The sequence below is a fragment of the Coregonus clupeaformis genome, chromosome 31, assembly GCF_020615455.1.
Source record: "Coregonus clupeaformis isolate EN_2021a chromosome 31, ASM2061545v1, whole genome shotgun sequence".
NCBI classification, from domain to species: Eukaryota; Metazoa; Chordata; class Actinopteri; order Salmoniformes; family Salmonidae; genus Coregonus; species Coregonus clupeaformis.
This window is the reverse complement of record NC_059222.1, coordinates 36,619,518-36,647,290: the sequence shown is the minus strand read 5'-3', so window position 1 is coordinate 36,647,290 and position 27,773 is coordinate 36,619,518. Positions and strand designations below refer to the sequence as shown.

At 42.3% G+C, this 27,773-nt stretch overlaps 1 protein-coding gene across 1 annotated transcript in view; it reads right to left on the bottom strand.

The window, feature by feature from the left end:
• LOC121547101 (dystonin) overlaps positions 1 to 27,194 on the bottom strand; it is a 198,177-nt gene extending 170,983 nt beyond the window's left edge. The window contains exons 1-4 of the mRNA XM_041858211.2: positions 26,899 to 27,194; positions 26,446 to 26,477; positions 25,752 to 25,940; positions 21,474 to 21,687 (exon numbers count right to left, since the gene is read on the bottom strand). Coding sequence (XP_041714145.2) covers positions 21,474 to 21,687; positions 25,752 to 25,940; positions 26,446 to 26,477; positions 26,899 to 27,079 — 616 coding nt within the window. The 5' untranslated portion in view covers positions 27,080 to 27,194. The remainder of the gene's footprint in view (positions 1 to 21,473; positions 21,688 to 25,751; positions 25,941 to 26,445; positions 26,478 to 26,898) is intronic.
• Positions 27,195 to 27,773: the final 579 nt, after the last annotated feature.

Below are 27,773 nucleotides of genomic sequence, written 5' to 3'. Positions count from 1 at the left end.
GGATGAGTTGATGAGGGGAAGCGAACAATGCATAATTATGTAAGAACCAATTGTGAATGAAGAACAAGGCGGGCCATTCTATTGTATTGATCTATTCTAATTAAAATCTCAAAATGTTATGTACTCTATCAGTCTATTCTGGCCTACTTGGAGTACACAGTGAGAGCGTGTGTAATTTACAACGGCAAGAAGACCAAGACGAATGGATGCACTCAATAGCGTTGCTACAAAATCTTAATGAAAACTACTCAGATTGTGGGTAAGAAATGAATCACGATGACATCTCTGATGAGTATTCTTCTGATTCTGAGCCTCAAACTGCACCTACATCTCTGAGGCCTAAGCGCAAAAAAGCCAGAACTGTGCGCAGTGAGCAAGTGCCCACGCCACCACCAAATGAAACGGTGAGACTGAGCAGGTGCCCACGCCACCACCAAATGAAACGGTGAGACAGGAGAGAGGAAGGCACTGTTTGAAATAGAACAAGCTGGTGAGAATTCTACGGGCTTTTATGAGCACAGAATGACATCACTGAGAGAGCAAGCCCTACATCTCAAGCAAGAAACAGAATCAGCAACACACTCAACAGCTTTCAGTGTTTAGGCTATGTGACATGAACATGCTCTAACTGATAACTGACTTTTTGACTGCTGTCATATCAACACTTACACTACCGTTCAAAAGTTTGGGGTCTTTCAGAAATGTCCTTGTTTTCAAAAGAAAAGCAATTTTTTTGTCCATTAAAATAACATCAAATTGATCAGAAATACAGTGTAGACATTGTTAATGTTGTAAATGGCTATTGTAGCTGGAAACAGCTGATTTTTAATGGAATATCTACATAGGCGTACAGAGGCCCATTATCAGCAACCATCAGTCCTGTGTTCCAATGCCATGTTGTGTTTGCTAATCCAAGTTTATCATTTAAAAAGGCTAATTGATCATTAGAAAACCCTTTTGCAATTATGTTAGCACAGCTGAAAACTGTTGTGCTGATTAAAGAAGCAATAAAACTGGCCTTCTTGAGACTAGTTGAGTATCTGGAGCATCAGCAATTGTGGGTTCGATTACAGAATCAAAATGTCCAGAAACAAAGAACTTTCTTCTGAAACTCGTCAGTCTATTCTTGTTCTGAGAAATGAAGGCTATTCCATACAAGAAATTGCCAAGAAACTGAAGATCTCGTACAACGCTGTGTACTGCTCCCTTCACAGAGCAGCGCAAACTGGCTCTAACCAGAATAGAAAGAGGAGTGGGAGGCCCCGGTGTACAACTGAGCAAGAGGACAAATACATTAGAGTGTCTAGTTTGAGAAACAGACGCCTCACAGGTCCTCAACTGGCAGCTTCATTAAATAGTACCCGCAAAACACCAGTCTCAACGTCAGCAGTGAAGAGGCGACTCCGGGATGCTGACCTTCTAGGCAGAGTTGCAAAGAAAAAGCCATATCTCAGACTGGCAGATAAAAAATAAAATATTAATATGGGCAAAAGAACACAGACACTGGACAGAGGAAGATTGGAAAAAAGTGTTATGGACAGACAAATCGAAGTTTGAGGTTTTTGTTTCACAAAGAAGAACATTTGTGAGACGCAGACAAAATAAAAAGATGCTGGAGGAGTGCTTGATGCCATCTGTCAAGCATGGTGGAGGCAATGTGATGGTCTGGGGGTGCTTTGGTGGTGGTAAAGTGGGAGATTTGTACAGGGTAAAAGGGATCTTGAGGAAGGAATGCTATCACTCCATTTTGCAAAGCCATGCCATACCCTGTGGACGGCGCTTGATTGGAGCCAATTTCCTCCTACAACAGGACAATGACCCAAAGCACAGCTCCAAACTATGCAATAACTATTTAGGGAAGAAGCAGTCAGCTGGTATTCTGTCTATAATGGAGTGGCCAGCACAGTCACCGGATCTCAACCCTATTGAGCTGTTGTGGGAGCAGCTTGACCGTATGGTACGTAAGAAGTGCCCATCAAGCCAATCCAACTTGTGGGAGGTGCTTCAGGAAGCATGGGGTGAAATCTCTTCAGATTATCTCAACAAATTGACAACTGGAATGCCAAAGGTCTGCAAGGCTGTAATTGTTGCAAATTGAGGATTATTTGACGAAAGCAAAGTTTGAAGGGCACAATTATTATTTCAATTAAAAAACATTATTTCTAGCCTTGTCAATGACTACATTTCCTATTCATTTTGCTATATTTCCTATTCAAACTCATTTCATGTATGTTTTCATGGAAAAGAAGGACATTTCTAAGTGACCCCAAACGTTTGAACGGTAGTGTATATTCATAATGCCATTATTGCTTTTGTGGTGATTTTCACTATTATCAAGCACACTTGGCACTTGTAATGATGTTTAGGCTACTGATGTTTTCATAATTTGACTGTGCATCTTGCTGACCGTGCGTCTTGGTGGTTGGGGTATTTATTTTTATTTTGTTGTTATAAAAAGAAGCTTATACCGGGTTCCAACACCAATGCTTTCTGTTTCATAGTTATAACAAAGGCACTCAACGAATACAATTTAATGAACACGTTATTTTTATATATACAGTACTAGTCAAAAGTTTGGACAATCCTACTCATTCCAGGGTTTTTCTTTCTTTATTACATTGTAGAATAATAGTGAAGACATCAAAACTATGAAATAACACATATGGAATCATGTAGTAACCAAAAAAGTGTTAAACAAATCAAAATATATTATATATTTGAGATTCTTCAAAGTAGCCACCCTTTGCCTTGATGACAGCTTTGCACACTCTTGGCATTCTCTCAACCAGCTTCATGAGGTAGTCACCTGGAATGCATTTCAATTAACAGGTGTGCCTTCTTAAAAGATAATTTGTGGAATTTTTTTTCCTTCTTAATGCGTTTGAGCCGTTAGACCGGTGGAAATCTGTCCTTTGGTCTGATGAGTCCAAATGAGAGATTTTTGGTTCCAAACGCCGTGTCTTTGTGAGATGCAGAGTAGGTGAACGGATGGTCTCCGCATGTGTGGTTCCCACCGTGAAGCATGGAGGAGGAGGTGTGATGGTTTAGGGGTGCTTTGCTGGTGACTCTGTCAGTGATTATTTAGAATTCAAGGCACACTTAACCAGCATGGCTACCACAGCATTCTGCAGCGATACGCCATCCCATCTGGTTTGCACTTAGTGGGACTATCATTTGTTTTTCAATATGACATTGAACCAAAACACACTTCCAGGCTGTGTAAGGTCTATTTGACCAAGGAGAGTGATGGAGTGCTGCATCAGATGACCTGGCCTCCACAATCACCCGACCTCAACCCAATTGAGATGGTTTGGGATGAGTTGGACCGCAGAGTGAAGGAAAAGCAGCCAACAAGTGCACAGCATATGTGAGAACTCCTTCAAGACTGTTGGAAAAGCATTCCTCATGAAGCCGGTTGAGAGAATGCCAAGAGCGTGCAAAGCTGTCATCAAAGCAAAGGGTGGCTACTTTGAAGAATCTAATTTGTTTAACCATTTTTTGGTTACTACATGATTCCATATGTGTTATGTCATAGATTTGATGTCTTCACTATTATTCTACAATGTAGAAAATTGTAAAAAAAATAAAGAAAATCCCTTGAATGAGTAGGTGTGTCCACCTATGGAGATCAAATGCCCGTCCAACCTATTCGTTCTGGCGCCGACCCTGCCTGTGTCTAGGCAGCAGCAGCTGCGTGGGCCACACCAGAGTGTGTGTGTGTGTATATGTGTGTGTGTGTGTATATGTGTGTGTGTGTGTATGTGTGTGTGTGTGAGCATGTGGTAACTAACTGAGCTGCTTCAGAACACAGAGTCCTTGTCATGTTACCCAGCTTAAAGGTAGAGACTGAAAGCCAAGGAGGGAGAACTGAAAGCTTCTCCATTAGCTTCATCAGGATAGTCTTTGAAATGTGATTTAGGAGATGATTGTGTGATACCCTCAAGCCATTAGCTCAGCCTTTTAGGCCCATTCAGTATATTTTAAACTAACACTGTGAGGGCTTACAGTTTGTGACCAGTTTGTGGTAGAACTGCTACCCTTCTAGCACCTCTTATAGAATACTAGTGCACGCTGTCAGTAGGAGTAATATCTTGTATGGAGCTAAACAGCACAGAATAACACACCCGTCTACTATCCGAGTCTGGTTGCTATTGGTGTATCCATGGCACGTCATGTAAACAATGTGACTTGTTACAATGCTATGAAAGAAGTGAAACAAGCTGTTTACATAGGAAAGACATCTATATGGTGACAGACACCGTCCCTGACAATGTCCCCACCCATGTTTGTGTGTGCAGTTGACTGACACCAGCATAGGAAGGACAATGTGACAGTGAATTGTATCTAGGGTTGCAAAATTCCAGGAACTTTCAACAAATTCCCTGGTTTTCTATAAATCCTGGTTGTATAGTTCCGGATCTCCTGCTTATTCCCTTCCTATTCCGGGAAACCTCCAACCCGGTTTTCCGGAAAACCAGGGAATTTATTGAAAGTTCCCGGAATTTTGCAAACCCTAATTGTATCTGTTCCAAGGTTCCACTGGTCCCTTAATCTTATCACCAGTATCGGTTTGTTTTGACAGACAAAACGTTAGGCAGGACAAGAGATATGGCACAGAGTCACTGTTGTCCCTGACTAAAGAAAATATTATTGCTTCACTGTCTTGTAGGAGCTGGGTACACTAGGTTCCCATTTTTTTTATGTAAGCAATTGTTCAGACCTGTGTGCAGTAAACACATTTTAAAGCATTACATTTCAAATATACATATCATGAAATTCTGGATTTCTTATTCGTGAAAGCACAGAAACAGCCCTGCTGATACAACGCTGATACTAGGGGTCAAATAACCAACACTGAAAATAATGGCATGCATTTTATAACAAGTAAAAGAATGAGTGTCTTCAATATCCTTCTGTATTCACTCTCCCTCTGCTAAACAGAGAAAATAACTAAAATAATTCAATCATTTCCGTCAATCGTTTGTTTTGACCAGAAGCTGAGGACAGAGAAAATCAATTTTCCGCAGCTGGGATGCTCCTTGCTATCCGGAATCCTTAGGACGTCCCTACCCCATTGAAGTTGACATTTAAAATGGTTAAGGTAAAGGCTAACGATTATGGTTGTGGTTAAGGGTAGGGGTAGGGGTTAAGGTTAGGGTTAGGGTTAGGGTTAGGGTTAGGTAAGGGTTAGGGTTATGGTTAGGTAAGGGTTAAGGGTTTAAGATTAGGGTTAGGGTTTATGGCACGGACCTCCCAAGGATCTCGCTTAGCACTAACCCAGCTGGGATGGGAGTGTTTCCTTCCCAGCATCCTCAGCTGTGTGAAGAGCAGCATACTGCTGCAGTACAGTGGGTGAGTAAGCCAATGGTCACAGAGTATTATCCCAGAGGGGAGGGGCAGTGACTCACCATATGACCTCACACAGACAGTGCTGCCACTCTGAGCCAGCCAAGGCCAAAGAGTGAGGTGCTGTCATGCTACCATGACAACTCATAAACACACATTTGTCCATATTAGCAAACATGATTTCCCTTTCTTACAGCAAGGACTATCTACTGATTCTGCATTCACTTTTAACATTATCTCCTCAACTAACAGAATGGAATCAATATAATGGATTTGTATTCAGCTAAAGTTGAGAACTTGGTTGTTTCAAAATGTTGCAATCATCTCACAATACATCACAATGCCATCACTCTTCACTTTCAGAGACAAAGAATGAGATCAGCTCCAGGTGTTCACAGTGAATGACAAATACATCATTAAAATGGAAAATGACCTATGCCCTCAGACATTCTATCAAGACAAGATGGCTTTGCGTATTGACGCAACAACCATAGGCTGCCCATAATCATACTGTCAGTTTGATAGAACCAAAACATTAACTGGTTTGCTGATCTTATGTCTTGGAAGCTATTGATGTCTGGAGCAAAAACAGTAAGATATCCTAACTAAGAGCTCAGAGTCTGACTCATTCCTCCCACACAGTAACTACATCTAATCGGTTCAGATCAATACAGGGCTTGACAGTAGGACTAATGGAACCAGGTCAGTAAATGACTCCATTGTCAGGGGATTCACTGCCTTCAGTACAGAGAGGTTCTATTGCTGCCTTGTTGTCGGCAATGTTGCTGTTTCTTCACGCGGTTTCTTTCCCTCTTGGGTGTAGTGTACTGTGCAAACCAAACATCAGCCAAATAGTGAAAACATTTGCATTAGTCTACACATAGGCCTACTGTATTTAATGTATAATTATACCGGATCAACGGCCCAACCCGATCAGGACAAAGTGTTCTGTTCTATAATTGTGTACTAATGTGGGTGGTTTGGCATTGCAAACTTAAAACTCCTCATTCGGCTCAAACAAAGCCTTCATCTACATCAACTATGATGGTGTCAAGTCCAAGCATGTTTTAAACGGAATTAATGACACTTTTGGTAGAACGCTACCATCCATTAGGCCTACTGAATACTAGTGTTACTATAAATATTATGGAGAGCTATGTTAACAGGTTGAAAGTAAGATCTGTTAGCCTTGATTTTTAACTGGCGCAAATCTGAAGTGACAGCTAATGTACATTCAACATTCATTCAAATGCTTTTTAGAACACAACCTTAAGTAATATTTGCCTTTACATTACACTATACAAACTGTCAACTGAACACACCATACATTACACATAAACGGGAACAGAACAATGCCTGCCCAGTCAGCAGACCAGTGTTTGCTCACGTTTGACTAAGCACTAAAATAGAAAATACTCCTGTCAAACACAACGGATCTACAAAGGATGTCACGTTCGTTGTATAAAGGATTGGACCAAGGTGCAGCGTGGTATGCGTACATAGTCATTTATTATATAAACACAGACAAAATAACAAATATCCAACAGAACGTGAAGTTCAAAAGGCTAAACATCCAACAAGCCAAACAGAAACAAGATCCCACAACATAGGTAGACAAAATGGCTACCTAAGTATGATCCCCAATCAGAGACAACGATCGACAGCTGCCTCTGATTGGGAACCACACCCGGCCAACATAGAAATACACATTCTAGAAATTCACATTCTAGATAATACCCATATATATTCACACCCTGACCAAACCAACTAGAGATCTCTATGTCAGGGCGTGACAAAGGAACAGGTCCAAGAGCAATAATTGCATACTTCAGGAGCCTAAAGAGTAACTAGATTGGGGCTATTAAACCATTTCTAATGCCATTTTCGCTTCTTTTATCACCATGAAGTGCACGTAAACTATGGCATCATTTCAACAGTCCTCTCAAATTGACTTTGAAGAGTTGGGTTAAGAGAGGTTTTCAACAGCCAGACACACTCAATCTAATCTGACAGAGAGTTAGCCTAGCCGTGCCTCATCTAAAGTACGCACGCAGTGTTTTGATTTCTCTCTCTCAGCGCCATGGTCACATGGTCAGGGAGCAAGTGAGCGGAGGGTCGGGGTGGCCACATGGGTCTGACAGGATTAGGAATTTCATGGCCTAGTGCTGAGTATTCACCCTGCTTGGGTTTCCTCTGGGAATGTACACTTCAGTAGTCACACATCCCACACTATCACAGTACGGCCCAGACAAAGGATCTTAACCACCATCATATTGGGAGCATGGCACACAGACTGGGATTTGGACACAATGTCTGGACACACTGTGTCTTTTGTACAGTAACAGACAGCGTCCATAGAAGGAGCCTGCTCTTCTGTATGTGTGGCCCTGGCCCTGGCCCTGGGCCTGGCCCTGGGCCTGGGCCTGGGCCTGGGTCTGGGCCTGGGTCTGGGCCTGGGTCTGGGTCTGGGCCTGGGTCTGGGTCTGGGTCTGGGTCTGGGTCTGGGCCTGGGTCTGGTGTGATGAGTGGGCTGTCAGACTCGGAGGAGAGCGGGACGATAGCCTCGGCACAGGGAACCTGGGACAAAAAACAGTGAGATTTCCCACATCTGAAATAATGTGTTTTTTCTGTAAGTGTAGCCAAATGGGACATCCCTATTGGAAGAGACTGTATAGCGGGCTTCCATAGGCTTAGGTCATTACAATATCACGATTCCACTGAAGAATGTAGATAAAACATCAGGGACGAGGCTGTAAATACCAAGGGCAGATGCAGACTATTGGCATATGAAAGAAACATTGGAAACTTGCCATGACATGGCTCAAGCTCATATACATGGCTCAAGCTCACTTTAACTATAACAAATATCATCAGGTCCCACAGCAATGTTGTTTTCTATAACGTATGTCACCGTTACAAATATCATCAGGTCCCACAGCAATGTTGTAGGAGTGATAGGGTGGTTGTTACCTAACTTTCTTTAGGCATTAGCTTTGTATACAAACTCAAACCATCCCTCCCCTGATAATTCTAGCATTAGATTACATAGTTATTTCCATTGTGAGTGTATTAGCAAATCCTTGAAATTGTGAATTCCCTCCCTATAACAGTTGTAATTACATAGTAATAATGCATACAGTTTTAAATATATATTGTACATGATGTGTGATGTGTACCTAGTGTAGCATGTAGCATGTGATGTGCAGCATGAAAAGTGTAGCATGTAGCATGTGATGTGTAGCATGAAAAGTGTAGCATGTAGCATGTGATGTGCAGCATGAAAAGTGTAGCATGTAGCATGTGATGTGCAGCATGAAAAGTGTAGCATGTAGCATGTGATGTGCAGCATGAAAAGTGTAGCATGTAGCATGTGATGTGCAGCATGAAAAGTGTAGCATGTAGCATGTGATGTGCAGCATGAAAAGTGTAGCATGTAATGTATAGCATTAAACATGTAGCATGTGATGTGCAGCATGAAAAGTGTAGCATGTGATGTGCAGCATGAAAAGTGTAGCATGTAGCATGTGATGTGCAGCATGAAAAGTGTAGCATGTAGCATGTGATGTATAGCATGAAAAGTGTAGCATGTGATGTGCAGCATGAAAAGTGTAGCATGTAGCATGTGATGTGTAGCATAAAAAGTGTAGCATGTGATGTATAGCATGAAAAGTGTAGCATGTAGCATGTGATGTGTAGCATGAAAGTGTAGCATGTAGCATGTGATGTGCAGCAGGAAAATCCACCAAACTGCAGACTTTAGAGTAGCAGGATCAGGTATTGGCATCTAGTGTACTTGTTATGCACCTGTGTCATGAGGTACAGTAAGACATGTACAGAGGGGGGGTACAGTCGAACAGTGTGTCTTCAGGCTCTCTACACAGGACGCTATGAGGTATCTCCACCTCCCATACACTGTAGCCTACATGAATGTGTTGGGGTCCAGGACTAGGGTTTATACATCAAATCAGGAAACTTTAATTTACCTTCATTGCTTGCCTAATAGATTACAATGATCCAGGATCAATCTGACATCGCTGCTACACCGCAAACTATGTAAACAGGTGTTTTATATAACCAAAGTCAAAGCCATAACACAACATCTGAAGTTGAACAGATGAACAGATGATATAATGCAGAGTTGAGGCCCACATTCTGGGAATATTTGAAGACCTACTGGAACCTCTGTGTCCTGGCATGACCTTGTGAGGCTTTTCTTGACGGTAGGAAAAGCTTGGGTCAGGATGAGGTGCCATCTTTCTTGTTAAGAATATAACTTTGTTTATAAGACCTTGTTACACAGTATAGTAACTGTGCTAATGTATTGGTATGACTACACCATGATTCTCTTTCAGAAACCCGTCTCCAACACGGTATCCGTAATAGAGAGCGTATGAGGTTATTGCTGAGTCACTGAAAGGCTTTACGTCACTCGCTGCGCAGCTACTGTACATGGTGTCAGAGTGAAAACCTGGGAGGGGAGACAACAAGACAAGGTTCTCCTCCTGTGGTTGAGATGCTACATATTTGTGTTGCTAACTTGCTACAGTATAGGATAGAAGATGACAAAATGGCAGGTTTTCAGGCATAGCCACCTCAATCAGCCTGTAAGCCAAGTGCAAAGTCATTGGATGTAGGCCTACTCCACTAGATATCTGTGCTGGTAGCATTTGATTCAATTTGCCGTTACTGTAATGGATAAACTAACTGCAGCCACAAAACAACACTACACTAATGCCATTACTCAACATTGATTCCCTGTCAAAATAAAGGTGATATAAATAAAATAAAATTGGACATTTATTTCAGGCTAATGCGATTTACCATGTGATTTCATTAGACATTCTAAAAATGTAAATTACTAGTAAAACATCATGTGCATGATGTACCTAAACTGAAAAAGTGCATTCCTGTCCACACACACACACATTCAAATTGCTACAAACCCCCCGTCCGAACTCTACAACAGCCATTCAATGGACAATGTGCTTGACGTTTTGACACATCTTTGAATTGAATGAAAGAACCCAGTCAGTCGATCCCAACAGAGAAAAATGAGGCACACGCCCACTCTCAATACATCTTCAGGTTTCTTAGCAACGGTAAACAGTTCTTATCAACTGTTTGAAAAGACCACAATGGCTCCCATCATTGCCCATGACTAGAGTCCCATCTAGAAAGGCTTTACTAGAACACCGTGTTCCCATGCACTAACTCACTGTCCTATGCAACAGCCATTGTATATGTTCAAGAAACCGTGGCTTGAAATCTAGACGATGCTCGAATTTACAGACCTTTTGTGTATGACGCTGTATTTTATTCCAGTTCAAAAGTATGGGATTTCTACATTTTGAAAGAAACCGGTCTAATCCTTCCATCTTTGATAAAACAGCGGTGGATTAGTGGAGTACCGACCCAAATAAACCCCTTGTTGGTGTGTTACTAACTCTAATGCCCAATTAGTGAGGTATGGGGACGGACATTCTTACAGGACTTGAATCGTAAATATGACTGGTGCCTATTATACTGCAAATCTGAGGTGTATATAACCAATGTGCAAACGCCCAAATTATTTCAATTTCAAGTGTATTTTAGAAATCATTGTTTTCAGGTTAGTGAGTCATTTTCTCTCAGGATAGACTTGAGTTTCCCATTAAGGGTTGATATGAACAGCTGACCTTCCAATGTCACGTCACAGTGCCACTGCGTAACACTGCCATCATTAAAACCAAAGCATGTATTCCTCCACACAGAGGCTGTCGCCTCAGCATACTCAGCATGTGAAATACAATGTATCTGATATCGTTAGCAATGTCAACATCCGCACACCAGAGGTGTCAAACCGCGCACTTCCAATACTTAACATGTGCATTGTGAAAACCTTCCTGTGCATTTCTGTAGCCTAGGGCTGGGCAATTTAGCCCAAATATCATATCACAATATTTTCTCATGTTTGACAGTATGGCGGCATTCAACTGTATTTTATGCTTCTGAATAATACAAGTTCTAAATATGTTTTATTAGTAGTGCATGACCCTAGGATGGCAACAAATTAATTATTAGTCGTTTTATGGGCTTCCGCCATTCTGATCATTTTATACACAACCAAACTTTGACAAAACTGACAGTGAAGTAGTGCAATTTGTAGAACTGTTTCATTTATTTAGCACAGTATCAATATATCGTTATAAAAATCCATACCGGTATACTGTTATTCACGATATACCGGCCAGTCCTACTGTAGCTTAACTGTCTGCACAATGAACAAGAGGTAACAGCATCTGCAATGAGCTACGGTTCTTTTTCTCCATGGTTTCAGTAGGGAACAGTAATACCCATTTAGAGGGATGAAACTTGAGGACCACAGTAAAAGCTTTTTTGTTGGAGAACAGATGTGTCACTGTTTCTGTTTCTGTACTCTCCAACAGAGCTGCCTATCAATTTCAGGAATGTTTCAACCGAACGATATGAAATAATTTGCTGACTTTGTCCATGGCACAGCTACAGTATATGCAGCAGGCTAGTAGTACATGAATTTCAGCAACCACCATAGAAAAATATTTTAAAGTTCTATGACTGATTGTTCGCTCAAAGCTAAACAATGACAGAGTGACCTGAGTAGATCTACATCTTTAGCATGTTACGCAACTTTGACCACGCCTGGTGTTTCAACATAGATGTCTATTCGTACTAATGACAGGGACAGATGAAGGTGTCACATGCAAGATGAGCTGGTGGAAATCCATCCTCCAAACTGAGCTGTTGATTGTTCCATTGTATAATTTTACTGTTATTCTGGAGAGGACGCATATAAGCCGCACCTTTGTTTAAACCAGGGATGGGCAACTGTCGGCCCGTGGGCCGCATGCGGCCGTGGCCCCCCCTTTGTAGGCCCGTGGATCAGTGCATCAGCAGTTTTTCTCTTGTTATGTCAGTCACTGACAGTCACTCAATTAGCCCATGTCAGTTAACATTTTCTTGATTAATAAATTAGTCTAGCCAGCTATCTAAACTTGTAGTAATCATGGTCGAATTACAGACCGGGGGGCCCCCATTGATTTTGTTAGTTACTCTCACTCAGATATCATATAAAGAAACTGCAGGAAATTTGCTGTAAAACTGCACAAGTTTCTCTCCGCCCCATGGAAAAATGAGTAGAGTTGCATGAAATTAGTTATAAAATTGAAAAATCTTCTCTGCCCATGGCAAAATGTAAAGAATTGCAGCAAACTTGCTTTAAAACTGTGACACCCCTTGGCATAATGTGTAGAATTGCAGGAAATTAACTCTAAAACGTTTTTTCTCTCCGCTGTCAAGAGGGGTGGCAGCTAAAATGTTTTGCTCGCAAGACGGGGGGTGGCCCCCCAATAGAATGTCACTTAGTTCCGCCAGAAGGCCGGCTCTGACTGCATGTGTGGGTGTGGATGTGGGTAGTGTGGGTGTGGATGTGGGTAGTGTGGGTGTGGATGTGGGTAGTGTGGGTGTGGATGTGGGTACAGACCCGTGAGCCACTGCAGACCCACATGATGAGTTCAGATTTGTTTGTGGCCCCCATCCCCATCAAAGTTGCCCATCCCTGGTTTAAACCATCCAAATTATTGATACAACTTCTCTTCTGGGGGAAAAACGACTTTACTGCTAATGCTGGGGCCAAGTTTATTTTCCTCTTGTTCCTATGGCCAATGATATGTTGCTAGTTTGTTTTGTTTTACTCACCATTTGTTTTGTTTGGTAACTATTATTGAATAAGATATAGCTAAATAAGTGTTTCATTGATGCACAACATGTGACACTCTGGCTCCGGGACTTTTGTATTTGAGCCAGGGTGTATTTTGTTTTGTTGGGTTTTGGTTTGGTTATGTTGGGTATTTGGGTGTCTTTCTATGTTTTGCATTTCTGTTGGGTTCATTTCTAGGTTTGGTCAATGACTCCCAATCGGAGGTAACGAGTGTCAGCTGTCGGCTCGTTATCTCTGATTGGGAGCCATATTTAATCTGTATGTTTTCCTGTGGGTGTTGTGGGTTTTTGTTCCGTTTCGGTCAGTGTACCGTGGACTTCATTGAGTCGTCTTTTGTTTTGTAGTTCGACAACGTTTAATTAATAAAGTCATGTTTCTTGGACACGCTGCGCCTTGGTCATACTTAGACGACATAGACGACCGTGACAGAAAAACCCACCAATCTAGGACCAAGCGGCGTGTCAAGCGGCAACAGGACCCACATACACAGGATTCATGGACGCCTATAAAGGATTCATGGACATGGGAGGAGATACTGGATGGAAAGGGTCCTTGGGCACAACCGGGAGAATATCGCCGTCCTCGTGAAGAGCTGGAGGCAGCTAAAGCCGAGAGGAGGCGGTATGAGGAGGCAGCACGGAGTCAAGGCTGGAAGCCCGTGGGTACTACCCAAAAATTTCTTGGGGGGGGGCTTAAAGGGAGTGTGGCGAAGTCAGGTAGGAGACCTGCGCCTACTCCCTGGACTTACCGTGGAGAGCGAGAGTACGGGCAGACACCGTGTTACGCAGTAGAGCGCATGGTGTCTCCTGTACGCAGGCATAGCCCGGTTCGGTACATTCCAGCTCCACGTATCGGCCGGGTTAGAGTGAGCGTTGAGCCAGATGTCATGAAGCCGGCCCAACGCATCCGGCTACCAGTGCGTCTCCTCGGGCCGGCGTACATGGCACCAGCCTTACGCATGGTGTTCCCGGTTCGCCCACATAGGCCGTGCGGGTTATTCCACCTCCCCGTACTGGTCGGGCGACGGGAGCATCAACCCGGGTAAGGTTGGGCAGGCTCAGTGCTCAAGGGGGCCAGTAAGCCTGCACGGTCCGGTATTTCCGGCGCCACCTCCCCGCTCCAGCCCAGTACCACCAGTGCCTACACCACGCACCAAGCCTCCTGTGTGTTCCCCGAGTCCTGTGCGTCCTGTTGCTGCTCTCCGCACTAGGCCTTATGTGCGTCCCCAGGGTCCAGCATGCCCTGTTCCTTCTCTCCGCACTAGGGCCTTATGTGCGTCCCCAGGGTCCAGCATGCCCTGTTCCTTCTCCCCGCACTAGGCTTTATGTGCGTTCCCAGGGTCCAGCATGCCCTGTTGCTTCTCCCCGCACTAGCCCTGAGATGCGTGTCCTCAGCCCGGTACCTCCAGTTCCGGCACCACGCACCAGGCCTACGGTGCGCCTCAGACGGCCAGAGTCTGCCGTCTGCCCAACGGGGCCTGAACTGCCCGTCTGCCCAAAGGCGCTTGAACTGGCCGTCTGGACTGAGCCTGCAAAGCCGCCCGTCTGCCATGAGCCTTCAGAGCCGTCCGCCAGACCGGAGCCGCTAGAGCCTTCCGCCAGACAGGATCAGCCAGAGCCTTCCGCCAGCCATGAGCAGCCAGATCCGTCCGCCAGCCATGAGCAGCCAGATCCGTCAGCCAGCCATGAGCAGCCAGATCCTTCAGCCAGCCACGAGCAGCCAGATCCGTCAGCCAGCCACGAGCAGCCAGATCCGTCGGCCAGCCATGAGCAGCCAGATCCGTCAGCCAGCCATGAGCAGCCAGATCCGTCAGCCAGCCATGAGCAGCCAGATCCTTCAGCCAGCCATGAGCCGTCCAGCCAGGATCCGCCAGAGCCGTCCAGCCAGGATCCGCCAGAGCCAGCCAGCCAGGATCCGCCATTGAGTCCGGTGCTGTCCCTTAGCCCGGTGCTGCCCCTTATCCTGGTGCTGCCCCTTAGTCCGGTGCTGCCCCTTAGTCCGGTGCTGCCCCTTAGTCCGGTGCTGCCCCTTAGTCCGGTGCCGCCCCTTAATCCAGTGGGGTTTAGTTGGGGGTGGTCATGTGGAGGAGGCTACGGAAGCGGATAGTGACTAAGGTGGGGTGGGGACCACGACCAGGGCCAGAACCGCCACCGTGGACAGACGCCCACCCAGACCCTCCCCTAGACTGTATGCTGGTGCGCCCGGAGTTCGCACCTTTAGGGGGGGGTACTGTGACACTCTGGCTCCGGGACTTTTGTATTTGAGCCAGGGTGTATTTTGTTTTGTTGGGTTTTGGTTTGGTTATGTTGGGTATTTGGGTGTCTTTCTATGTTTTGCATTTCTGTTGGGTTCATTTCTAGGTTTGGTCAATGACTCCCAATCGGAGGTAACGAGTGTCAGCTGTCGGCTCGTTATCTCTGATTGGGAGCCATATTTAATCTGTATGTTTTCCTGTGGGTGTTGTGGGTTTTTGTTCCGTTTCGGTCAGTGTACCGTGGACTTCATTGAGTCGTCTTTTGTTTTGTAGTTCGACAACGTTTAATTAATAAAGTCATGTTTCTTGGACACGCTGCGCCTTGGTCATACTTAGACGACATAGACGACCGTGACACAACATGTCACACGGAGAGAAGCTTTAGGGAGACTTGACGCTCTCTGAGCTTTATAGATGAACAACAGACAAAGGCTGTATAAAGACAGTTATAGAGAATGTTCTCAACATCACTGAACTGCCCTACAGCCTAGAGTCATTCCTTAAAATAAAATAACATTCATTGACGAGACTAAGACATTGTTCAAGTTACAACAACATTTATTGTGGGCATCAACAACATGTTTTGGGGTGTTGTACTTTTTCAGAAGGAACACCCAAGGGTTTGTTGAATATTAATTATTTAGCTATCTGGTAGATAAATGTCTGATGAACAGTTAATGTGTTGTTCACTCGTGGTTGCTATTTTACCAAAACATTCATTATGATTCAGTATTGAACTTCCTCCTTGTTCCCATTATAACTTTGTACTGAATCCTCAGAAAAGGTCATTCACTGCTATGTGGCACATTAAACATAACTCAGATCATTAACATTTTACTGCAGTGGGCTAAATCAGAGTCACACAGAGTGTTTCTTGGTAGTCTTAAACAAATCTACTTTAAAACAAAAGTATACACCTCACACACATGGTTATGGGCTTTAAAAAAAGAAGACACCTGTACCATGTCAGATATAGAGTTGAAATGTATTACATTTTGAGTTTGCATCCCAATATTACACTTTATATACATCACATAAAACTGAAATATAACAGAACTGTTTAGCTTAGAAACACCAGATTTTCAGCGTTTTTTTTTTGTTGGTTTAATTAATTATCAAATTATGAAAAATATTAATAACATTCCACCCATGAGGCCACTAGGTCATTTGACTGAAGGAAAGGGGTCTACGGATATGCCTTGTGATGATTTCAAACAGGGATATTCCTTCAGTGGTTGGCAATGCATTGCAAGGCTATTGGCCTGTCCTTTAAAGCTGCAGCACAGCTCCCTGGCTGCAGGTGACAATGACATTGGTCACTAGTATTAAAATGTTGGGCTCAAATCAATGTTGGGCTGGCAACACTTTACAATAACTTTATTTAATAAACTATTGATAAGTAGTGTACATATTAAATGATTATTTCTGTATTATTAAACATTACCAACATTTACAACTATTTTATACGCTTTGAGAAGTATTTCTAAGCATCAAAGTAAATAAATAATATTAATAAGATGTTGAGAATGGTTGCAATTCATAACATTATGGTAACCATAATAAGTGTGGACCAAAGTAATTTTTTTACATTTTAGGGAGCGCCAATTATAAAACAGCTTGTTGTCTGGCCTAGCACCTGGAGACAAAAGTCAGACACAAATTCCAAATGATGCTACATCATATGATTGCATTAGGCTCTAGTCAAGGACCATTAAGCCAGGTCACAGCTGACTGTTTGTTGCTGTCATAGCAACAGCTGAGAGAGCGAGAGAGAAAGACAGAGACAGAGACAGAGACAGAGACAGAGACAGAGACAGAGACAGAGACAGAGAGAGAGAGAGAGAGAGAGAGAGAGAGAGAGAGAGAGAGAGAGAGAGAGAGAGAGTGAGAGAGAGAGAGAGAGAGAGACAGAGAGAGAGAGACAGAGAGAGAGACAGAGAGAGAGACAGAGAGAGAGAGAGAGACCACCTAAATATGCACTGTTAGTGACCACTGGTTAACAAGGAATCACAGTAACATACACAACTAACCCATTCACACGGATTACCTTTTCTCATTCACTGCTTGTTCAAATGGTGCAGATAATGTGGGGGAGATGGAAAATATAAAGTGGAAAAACCATCGCTGTAGGAGACGGAGTGTATTCGAGTTTCACACTATAGGCCTGGTCAAAGATTATGTGTAGGGGGATGATGTCATCTAGCTAGTGGAGAATGCTTTGCTGTAGACAGGATATTGAAAATGTAATGTCTTCTGCAGGTTTCCAGTAATAATTGTCCTGTCAGCCTGAACGTAATGCTTGATGGACTGATGTAAGTTAATAGGCCTGCTGCATCTTTAGCTGATGGACCATGGTCCTCTCTTTGTGTCTGCCTACATCAATGACAATTTGGTCAGACTAGAGTTATAACAAAATAGGGGCCATCAACGCAACAATATTAAATCCTTAATAGATGAAGTATGTTCAAGACAAGTAAATAACATCTCCTGCGTTATATTTTATTCAAATAAATAAGCATCTCCATAATTAATAGGCCTACCAAAATATAGCCTATTGTAATTACGAGACTGCTTTTTTTCATGTGACAAAAGTGACAGTAAAACGTTGTAAGGCAGGATTCTTTCTTTACATTGAGCAACACCCCTCCTCCAATAAATGCATTTGCCAACAGAAACAAAATTCTAAATCAATCTAGGCCAATGTCGCACAAATCCAAGACAGTTTGGCTATTTACAAGTGCTAATCATAACCTTCATAATTCTAATATAAACTTGCAGGGCTGTAGACTACAAGCAAATAGCTTAGACGTTCATGTTTCCATTCACCCCGACCCACTGTCCGACCCGCTGCCATCAAAGCTCATTGCTTGCTGACATACACTTGTTTAGGGCTGTCATTCGGTCGTAGGCTACCACGGGGCAATTTTCCCATACAGGGCTATTTGTTTCATATCAAATCATTGAAGGCCTATCAATTAACGCATATATCCAATCAGTATAGGCTAAAGTAATTAGCATACCTTTGTATTTTTCGAGGACATCCTCATACGCTTGAAGGTATTCCTTTTCGTCCGCGAGCATATAACCCTCCGGTGTCGCGTTGTAGTGAGCCATTACCGGGGCTCCACCATAGAGCTCTACAGGCTGGACATTCACCAGCCGCTGGGGTGAATGTGTAGCCTAGTTGCGGGACAGGGATCCGGACGGAGGAGTGATCCGCGCTGTCGTTCCATGCAAGGAACCGCCCCTATCCCCCCTCCCATCCCGATGAAACCACCAATAGGCGAGACTGCCTCTCTGGTTTCATGAGAATCTCGGTTGTGTTCTGTGACAGTCTGGGAGGGAGGGAGGGAGAAAGGGCTGCTGGACAAGAGCAATACTAATGCAGGCCCCTCCTTGTACCAACATTCCAGTAATACCAGCAGGCTAATGCGACTGTTCATTTTTCTAAATCAGTCATCATGAACTGCTGTGTTTAATAAGCATTAATATGCACTGATACCATGCCAGTAATTTCAAGACAGTCCACAATGTTTTCATTCCATGACATCTATAGCTACATAGTTTAAGCATAAACTCTATCCAATTGTTTTACTTGGTTGGCATTGCCTTATTAAAGATATAGGATCTTAATTTGATCACTTTCTCAGAGGAGGCAAATAATCCTGCAGCAACAGGAAATGTGAATTATTATGTGGATTATAATTAATGGACATTTTGAAGGGGTTGATACATGTTTAGTTAGGGTAAATCAAGTCTAATATTTTTTGTGGAAATTAGAACATTTTAGCAAGTTAGCATGTCCTGCAACAACAGGGTGATCAAATTAAGATCCTACACCTGTAGGCCTATTTTTAATCCAACATACTTCAATAGAGTCAAGAAAATGATTATAAAAGGATGACAACTGTCATAATTCATAAATCAAGGCCTATATTGTATTTGTTATAACATAGAGATGCTTCAAAATAATGTCCCACTGATCAAAAAACAGCGATGATTTGTGTTATACATATGATACACTGAGCTGGAATATTGTATATATTTTCCATCTCTGTTGCATGAGTCAGCATGTAGCCCACATGCTATAGCAGGCAGAGGAGATGTCCTCACAGGTCCTAACACTAAAAGGGTTTTGTTTTAGAGGAAATGCAGTCTAGAATGAATAGATGATGCTGTTGATAATGCATTTCAGCACAGTCCAGGGTCTATTCAACCAGATTATTTCCATAAAATAGAGAATCAATAGGCCAATGCTTTCTAAGGAGAAGTGACCAGGACTGGTATGGACAACAATCACAGACATGAATAAGATTAACAAAAGGGGTGAAATCAGAGGGTAAGTATTTCACAATATCAGACATCATTAGGAAAGGGTCAGATGCATCTAAATGTATGTAAATTGTTAAGTATTTTGTCTGTAATGTATTTTTCGCTATGTGTCGGGCCCCAGTAAGACTAGCTGTCGCCATTGGCGTCAGCTAATGGGGATCCTATCAAATCAAATCCACCTGAACAATGACCACACCCTGCCATAAGGAAGATTCAGGACTGGTGAATTGAAGGGATAGTTCAACCAAACTATATTAACCTAATTATTTTTGAACTATTAAGTAATCTATGGATCCTGAGATTCAGGTAACAAAAACGCTGGGTTTTAGGCCTACTCACATCGTGAACAAAACAATAAGACATCAAATAGCATTTCATACCAATCAACACGCTAAAGGTCATACATGTGATAGGCAATAGCATATGTATCCTTATAATAACACAATGTTTGTTCTATGATCATATCAGGCTGGATTATGATATGATAGACTGCTGTTGCTCCATTTTTATCAAAGCCAAATATTCTGTTGAGGAATGTCATAAGTGGGCGAGACAGCACACCCTGCAGATATCCCCATATCCCCATTACCATTGCCAACCAAATACTTGCCTTTATAGTTATGGTCCTGATCATATGACTAAGGATTAATTCCTGAATTGAAAAGTGCATAGGCCTATCACAGCCCTGTCAAGGCTACTGAACTGAAATTATGGTCCGAGAACAGTATTTTTGCAAAAAAAGAAACAAAAAAACAATGCATTTAGCAAGGTCGCCCCTGGAATGTATCATTAATAGACCTACTCTCATTTGTTTCACAGACTGCATTTGCAGTAAGCCACATGGTTCAAGTACTGTGAAATTCCCAGAGTATGGTATAGAAGTCAGTCAAATGATTCCTATCACATTAAAATTATTTTTTAAAATTATATAATGAAATAAACATTATCAGACCAACATAAAAGTTTTACTCATAAAGGCCCTGCACCTGATAAGCCTGTGTATTAAAGGATTACAATGAATATTCCGATTCTAGTAGCCTAATGCACAGCCTTATGCACAGGCAATGATGACTACTCGTTGCACTTTCACCTAAAGAACTCAATCTCAACAGCCATTGGACGGTCAATAGAATAGAGGATTAATGTGAGCATTCCAACACAGCATATAACGTACCTCACCTACAGGTTTTTCCATGCATTTATTCATGTGTGTTATAGACTATCCTTATGAGACAGAAGCTTAATTATTAGATACAGAAGCCTACAAACATGTATGGCTTTGTCTGAATTGGACATGTATCAGAAGTGACAGTGGCTGACTGGATCCTTATCCTTATATATGGGACTGTCCAGCAGCCATGTCAGTCTATACTGTAATTGCCCTTAGACCATTTATATGGAGAATAAATATAACCTGTAGCCTACACATCAGAGTTGCTATGTGCCATATCTGATAGATGTGCAAAATCTATAGGCTTTGATGTTATATTATCAGCAGCACAATCAACAGGGCTGGCTCCAGGCATAAGCAGTCCCTTAGGGCCCCAGCGGTAGTTTAGGGACCCCCCCAAAAATCTCAATTTGGTTCTCAATTTACTGTTGAGAGTTAGAATAGGTGTAAGTTCTAAATTTGGTTGTGGATCACCAATTTTTCACTTGTTATGTCAGTCACTGATATTCACTCAATTAGCCATGTCAGCTAACAATTTGTTGATTGTAAAACTGAATTTTGTTTCTCAAAAGCTCGCTTAGACCACCCAAGAGGCTAGAAGCAACCATGATAATCAATGAAATATGGACACTCACCTGCAATCCTGAGCACCGCTCTCTCTGCTGGATCCAAAACGGATCCTCCCTGAATTTGTCGCTTATGTCGCTCGTGTCTGGGTAGGTTCCAGGGTAACGTGTCCCCCGGTGCCGGTGAGACCGACCCAGATTTAAGACTATAATCATCTTCGTCCGAGAAATCCGCCGATGAAGACATGGAACAGTGAAGGGAAGCGTTGCCAGAACCGGAGCTCTGTTGAAACAATAGAAATAAATTATCAATGTGTTGCTCGCTCCATCGCAACACAAATATGACAACACACATATGAGCACAGTCATAAAGACACAATGTAACATGTCTCACCATCGCTGCTTCTACGGTTGCCTAAACGGATGTACGTAATGTAAATGTACATTGCTCCAGGGAGGCACCATAGCGTGAGCCACCAGCTCGCCTAGCAATGATCTCTGATTCAACAACAAAAAAAGCTATAGCAGAAGCAGGCAGTGAGAATGAAAATCAATTGTATCTGGCTCCCCCGCCAGGCCAGAAATAAGACTTACCGCTGTATACATAGTATCAGTTGATTATATCGAAATCCTTTATCCACTTGCTGTAAGCTCAGACAGCGGCAGGGCAGGCCATGTTATTTTTTATCAGAACCACACCCTTCTAGCAATGCACTCTGCTCATTACATTAGGCTAGTCTCCCTTTTGGGTTGAGAGCCCGAAATGATGTCAAGTCCCCAGAGAGTGTGAACAGATTGGGCCATGGAGATTAGAATGCGATGCGAGAGCTGTAGCATGTCAACGCGTCACCATCCTAGGATACAGAAGAGGGCGGATGGAGACTGGAGGAGCCAAGCGCTCTATTTCTGATTATTCAATCGGCAAGCTGTGGACAATGACGCGGTCTTACAGCACCATCCTGGGTGGGTGCGTGTCTAGTGGTGACTGCGTAGTCTCCACGTTTACCGTCCAAAACCAATCAGAAATCCAGAGACTGGTCCATGAGCATCCTTTGTCATGCACAGGCGGGTTGTTGTTTTGCTGCCTGATGCGCATGTGCTCTGTTTGCCATTAATTAGAAATGTTGCTATTTTACAATGAATGTGCAATTTTAGAGCACTGTCCTTATAATCATTATGTTCAGACGATCTGGCTCTTGTCTGTCCGTCTGTCTGTCTGTCTGTCTGTGTAGGCCGTCTCTCTGTGTGTCTAGGCTCTGTGATAGGGTAACTGAGCAGGTACATAACAAATACTTATCCACACCGTGTGATGACACATCGAGGCAGGGTGTGGCTGCTCAAATAGTAATAGGTTATACAGTTACATGTTGAGTTCGATTGCACAATTATAGAACAGTATTGCTGTTTAAATCATTTTACATTTTAGTCATTTAGCAGACGCTCGTTTCCAGAGCGACTTACAGTTAGTGAGTGCATACATTTTTCATACTGCCCCCCCCGTGGGAATCGAACCCACAACCCTGGCGTTGCAAGCGCCATGCTCTACCAACTGAGCTACAGGAGGAACAAGAGTAGGACATTAAAGGCACAGTGCAGTCAATATTCTGTTTTTCCTGTGTTTAGTATCATATTGCACAACAGCTTACAAAACACACACTGTAAAAGTGAGAAAACATTTCATCCCTATTATTTCCCGATAGTTGCTGGTTGAAAATACAGGACCTTCTAATGAGCAGGTTTGCATGGGAATTTCTGCTTTCCATGGTGACATCACCATGCGGTAAATAGGTTAATAGACCAATAACAAAGAACGTTCCAAACCTCTTTGCCAATAACAGCTAGTTTTCAGTTTCCCCCTCCCCACTCAGACCACTCACAGACAGTCCTATCAAAATTCTGGACCAGGGTCCTATCAAAACCCGGGTCCAGCAACTGTCAAGCCAACACATTAACCGTTAAAGGGATAGTTCACCCAAATCAGAAAATGACACATTGGTTTTCTTACACTGTAAGCAGTCAATGGAGAAGATATTACAGCAATCCATGATTTGGTTTTATTTCCCTGTCACTGTTTCCAAATGCTAATGTTTTAGCATTTGTGGCACAAATCCCATTCAAGTCATAGGACCGATATTAGCATTTTTCACGCATCATGTTCAAATCATCCGAACGTATCTAAAATTTATTGTGAATCTTATCAAAGTCACTTATAGATGATTTGAACATGATGCGCGAAAAATGCTAATATCAGTCCCATCACTTGAATACGATTTGTGCCACAAATGGTAAATGCTAAATGGGATTTGTGCCCGACCAGAATTTTAACCTGAGTCCAGCGACTGTTAAGCCACACCTTGGGCATGGCATGGGGAAATTTGCAAAAATGTCTACTTCATATTCATAATCTCCAGCACCACCCCAACAGCATGTGAAAATTGCAAGTTTTTGTATTTTGTTATAAAAAAGACAGAGGAAGATAAGGGTTTCCAATGAAGTCATCACTGTGCATCGTGTGATTTTAACCCATTATGAGTAGGCATTACCTACTAATTGTCTACTAATTAGTTTATCATGTCAATGGAAACACATATCTTCCTCTATCTTTTTTATAACAAAACATAGAAACGTGAAATTTTCACGTATGTTGATGTGGGGTGGTGCTGGAGATGATGAATATGAAGTAGAACATTTTTTAAATGTCCCATTAACGGTTTAGGTGTTGGCTTAACAGTCGATGGACCAGGGTTCAAGTCCTGGTGGGGCTAACCCTGAACTCACTACACGGGTGTCAGAAGTGGGATGGTGCCCAGTGAGGCCAGGCGTGTACAGGTGAGGGACTTGGTATAGTGAAGCATGCAGACATACTTTCCGGAAGGAAGTGAGTAATGTAGCGACCCTAACCCGATATCTAGCGACCTTGTCAAGGTTCGGACCTCTTGTCTTAAAGGGATAGTTCACCCAAATTAGAAAATTACATGCTCTGCCTTAGGACAAGCGGTCCGACTCTGAAGACCTATATTATCTTTATTGTGATCATAGCCTGGAAGTGTCAAGAGAAACCCACCACCTAAAACAAAGCATAAACTAAACACTTGTTTTAAGAGATTGCCAGGCCCGCCCTCCACATACTTTGCCTTATGACTCAAACTGAATTATTCAGCTGCTCTATCTATCATTCGCTACATTGCGGGGAAGAAACTAACGTCCGTGGGCGTGGCGTAGCGTTTGGTCAGAGCACGGGGTTTGGGTAGCCAACCACATACTTCGTGAGTCGCCAGCAAACAGTCTTACTCAATTTAGTTTTTTTATCTGTTAGGCTACAAGTCCACAGCGTTGAATATTGGTAATACTTCCTGCTACAAGGCCACAGCATCCAGAATTATGTCAGAAATAAGACAATAAAGATTGCATTCTCCATATATGTTATGTTGGTTAGCCTAATATTTGCTTCATATTGTCTTGCCTGTGAATTGAAAAAGTCACATAGCAATTTAGAATGATTATGTACATGGTATTTTTTGAGAACTTGAGGGTACAATAGAAAAGCCTCCATCAGTAAATGTTAATGTTTACAGAAACCAAACATATTATACATTTGGGATAAGCAACATTCAAATTGACATTGCTCATCTATTATAGGATAGGTATATGTTTAATTATAGGAGGTAATTGTAATGAATATTGGCCATCTGAAACAATGTAATCATAACACAAAGAGGACTAGAAATCTTAACGTCATGCATCTCAGTTGTAACTTGAAAGTCCATACTGAGCAAGATTCATCCAGAATAAACAAAGAAAATGTAGACACACCCAAAAGCACACATGTACTAACATTTTGTCTACATCCTGTTTCCCCCCCAGTAGCCTAATGAGTTTGGTATATGGTGAGGTTTAAGGGTTGTAGCCTACAATGGAGATGAATGTTAATGTAAACAATCGAGAATAATTCGGTTGCAGTATTATTATGGAATTGTACTAGGTCAAATGTTTGTTTGGTGCGTGTGTCAACATGCAAAATGACAGCATGAGCAATATCAAGAAATTGCAGAACTTTGAAGGCTTCAACTTCAAACAGCATTGCCAGGAAGGCCAAACTATTGAAGGCAAACTGTTGCGTGAAAAACATCCAATAATTGCATCGTTGTTAATAGGGATTACGAGCGCATTTGATGTTGGTTACTTGAATTTAAGGACCCATATCATCGATGTAGGCTATATTTGTCAATTTAAAAATATAAAATAAATTGGCCTACTGATAATTGACCATGGCAGATTTAATTTAGAATGGATGCCCTAAATGACAATGACTGGCATTAGGCTATAATTACGCAAGAATATACCTACGGGTTTTCGTGTTGGGGTGACTTGTACTGAGTGATAGAAATCTGGAAGGACTCTTTTCTTCACTTTTCGTTTCCTCACAGTTGTGGACGAGTCACTCTGATGATCACTCTGGGGAATTTCGACAAGAGGCTTTTCCTCTGCCACTCGAGCGCGTGCCCTCCTGGCATGGCGCGGACTGTGCCTGAAACCCTGTAAAAACATAATGTCCAAAAGGGAGGGAGAAAAAGATGCCGAAATTGTTTAATATGCTTGAGACATTTAACTAGTTGGATGATCAAGGTATTATTATGGATCACACTGACAAATATTGTCATTAATGGATGGAACTGGGGTTTTGGATTTCTATAGAACCTAATAGGTTAAATATGTAATTAAGTTGTTGTTTTTAATGTTCAATTTGTAATCGCCTATGTCGGCATGTTTTGTCAGTTTTAATTGCAATGTGGATTATTTTTCCAGAATAGTCAAGATGCAGAAAGTGCAGAATCATTCACATTATTTATTGATCACACATGCGCAATGCGCATAACACAGTCCTAACAATAGCGCACCAATACAACTCCAAAAAGTATACGGTAAAGTATAATAAAAGTAACACAGAGCACCATATAGTTGTACTTCCTTCACAATATTGTATTTGAAAGACAACATTGGCTACTTACTGACCTTGACCAAAGTAAAAACGAATGATTACCTCTGATCGAAAATGATGAGTCCGGAGACCAGCTTCTAGGACAAATGAAAATATGTTTAACACACTCGGATACCTTCAAACACATCCCATAAGCACACGGCTACATTTAGGCTATCAAAATGATATCATAGACTACCATTAGACAAATTAAGACTGTGAATAAAGTGGAAAATATATATTTGGACACTTATAGAAATAGATGTTTTAATCCTCAAGGCCATGCACATAACAGTCAGTCTACACTAAACTGTAGCCAATGCTATGTTTATCTGCTGAAAATAATGGCAAATCAATTGTGTCAAGTAGCTTAAAATAGCACAGGATACACTTTAGGCTATATCCTATTTAACAGGTCATCGTGTGAAAATGTTTGAACATATTACAGACATGCCACGCATTTGATTTGGTGGATTAGCCGCACTGCTTGAAGATGCTGACGACGCCTCTACTCACCGCGACTCCTTGAGCGCCCTGAAAGCACAGATTTTATAGGATGTTTCCCGTTACGAAGCCTCCGATGCCAGCAACAGAAAAAAAGAATTGTTGCAATAGTTCCTAGCAATAGCAGCAATAATAGCAAAACAACTTGAATACTATACGGTCTCAATAAGACCAAAAACGCCGCAGCAATCATTATAAAACGCGATGTAGGGCAGCGCCTCCTGCGCACAGACAACCAGGTCCGTGTTTGCTGCCCTAAATACTGAAAGCGAAGGTAATATTATTGACAGGATATAGTGAACGTCTCATTGCAGCCTGAAACATAGGCTAGACTACAGACTATCCTTCAGTTCTATTGATTTCAATAATGTAAGGCAACAACCCATGACTCAGCAGAATAGCTTTTTTTTAAGCTCATGCAGGGGGAGTGAGCATCGGCATCTGAGCTCAGCACAGCAAAGATGCTGCATATGGCTTGAGTATCATGATCAGTCTCCATCATCAATCTGGTTAAATGTAAAGTCTCTGATACATGATAAATTAAAATACTGATTAAATATGCTAGGCGATTTATAGGCTAAGGCTAAGCTATAATAACACAGGCCTAATTGTCATGTAATTACTCTGCTAAATAGAGAATTGTTAGTAGGCCTATGCCAAGCTAGGCTAAAGCACAGAGGAAAGGTTTTTGACATAACAATTATGTCTAAATTGGGCTTTATCGGTTTCCTGGATTAAAGACAAGGCAAATGCGTCTGATAGACCACCTGACTCCAAAGTAAAATGTGTATTTGTTTTCTGAAAAATAATTGCCTTCATAATTAATTAATTAATTAATTAATGACGACACGACAATTTTTATGTTTCCCCCCAATGCGACAACAGCC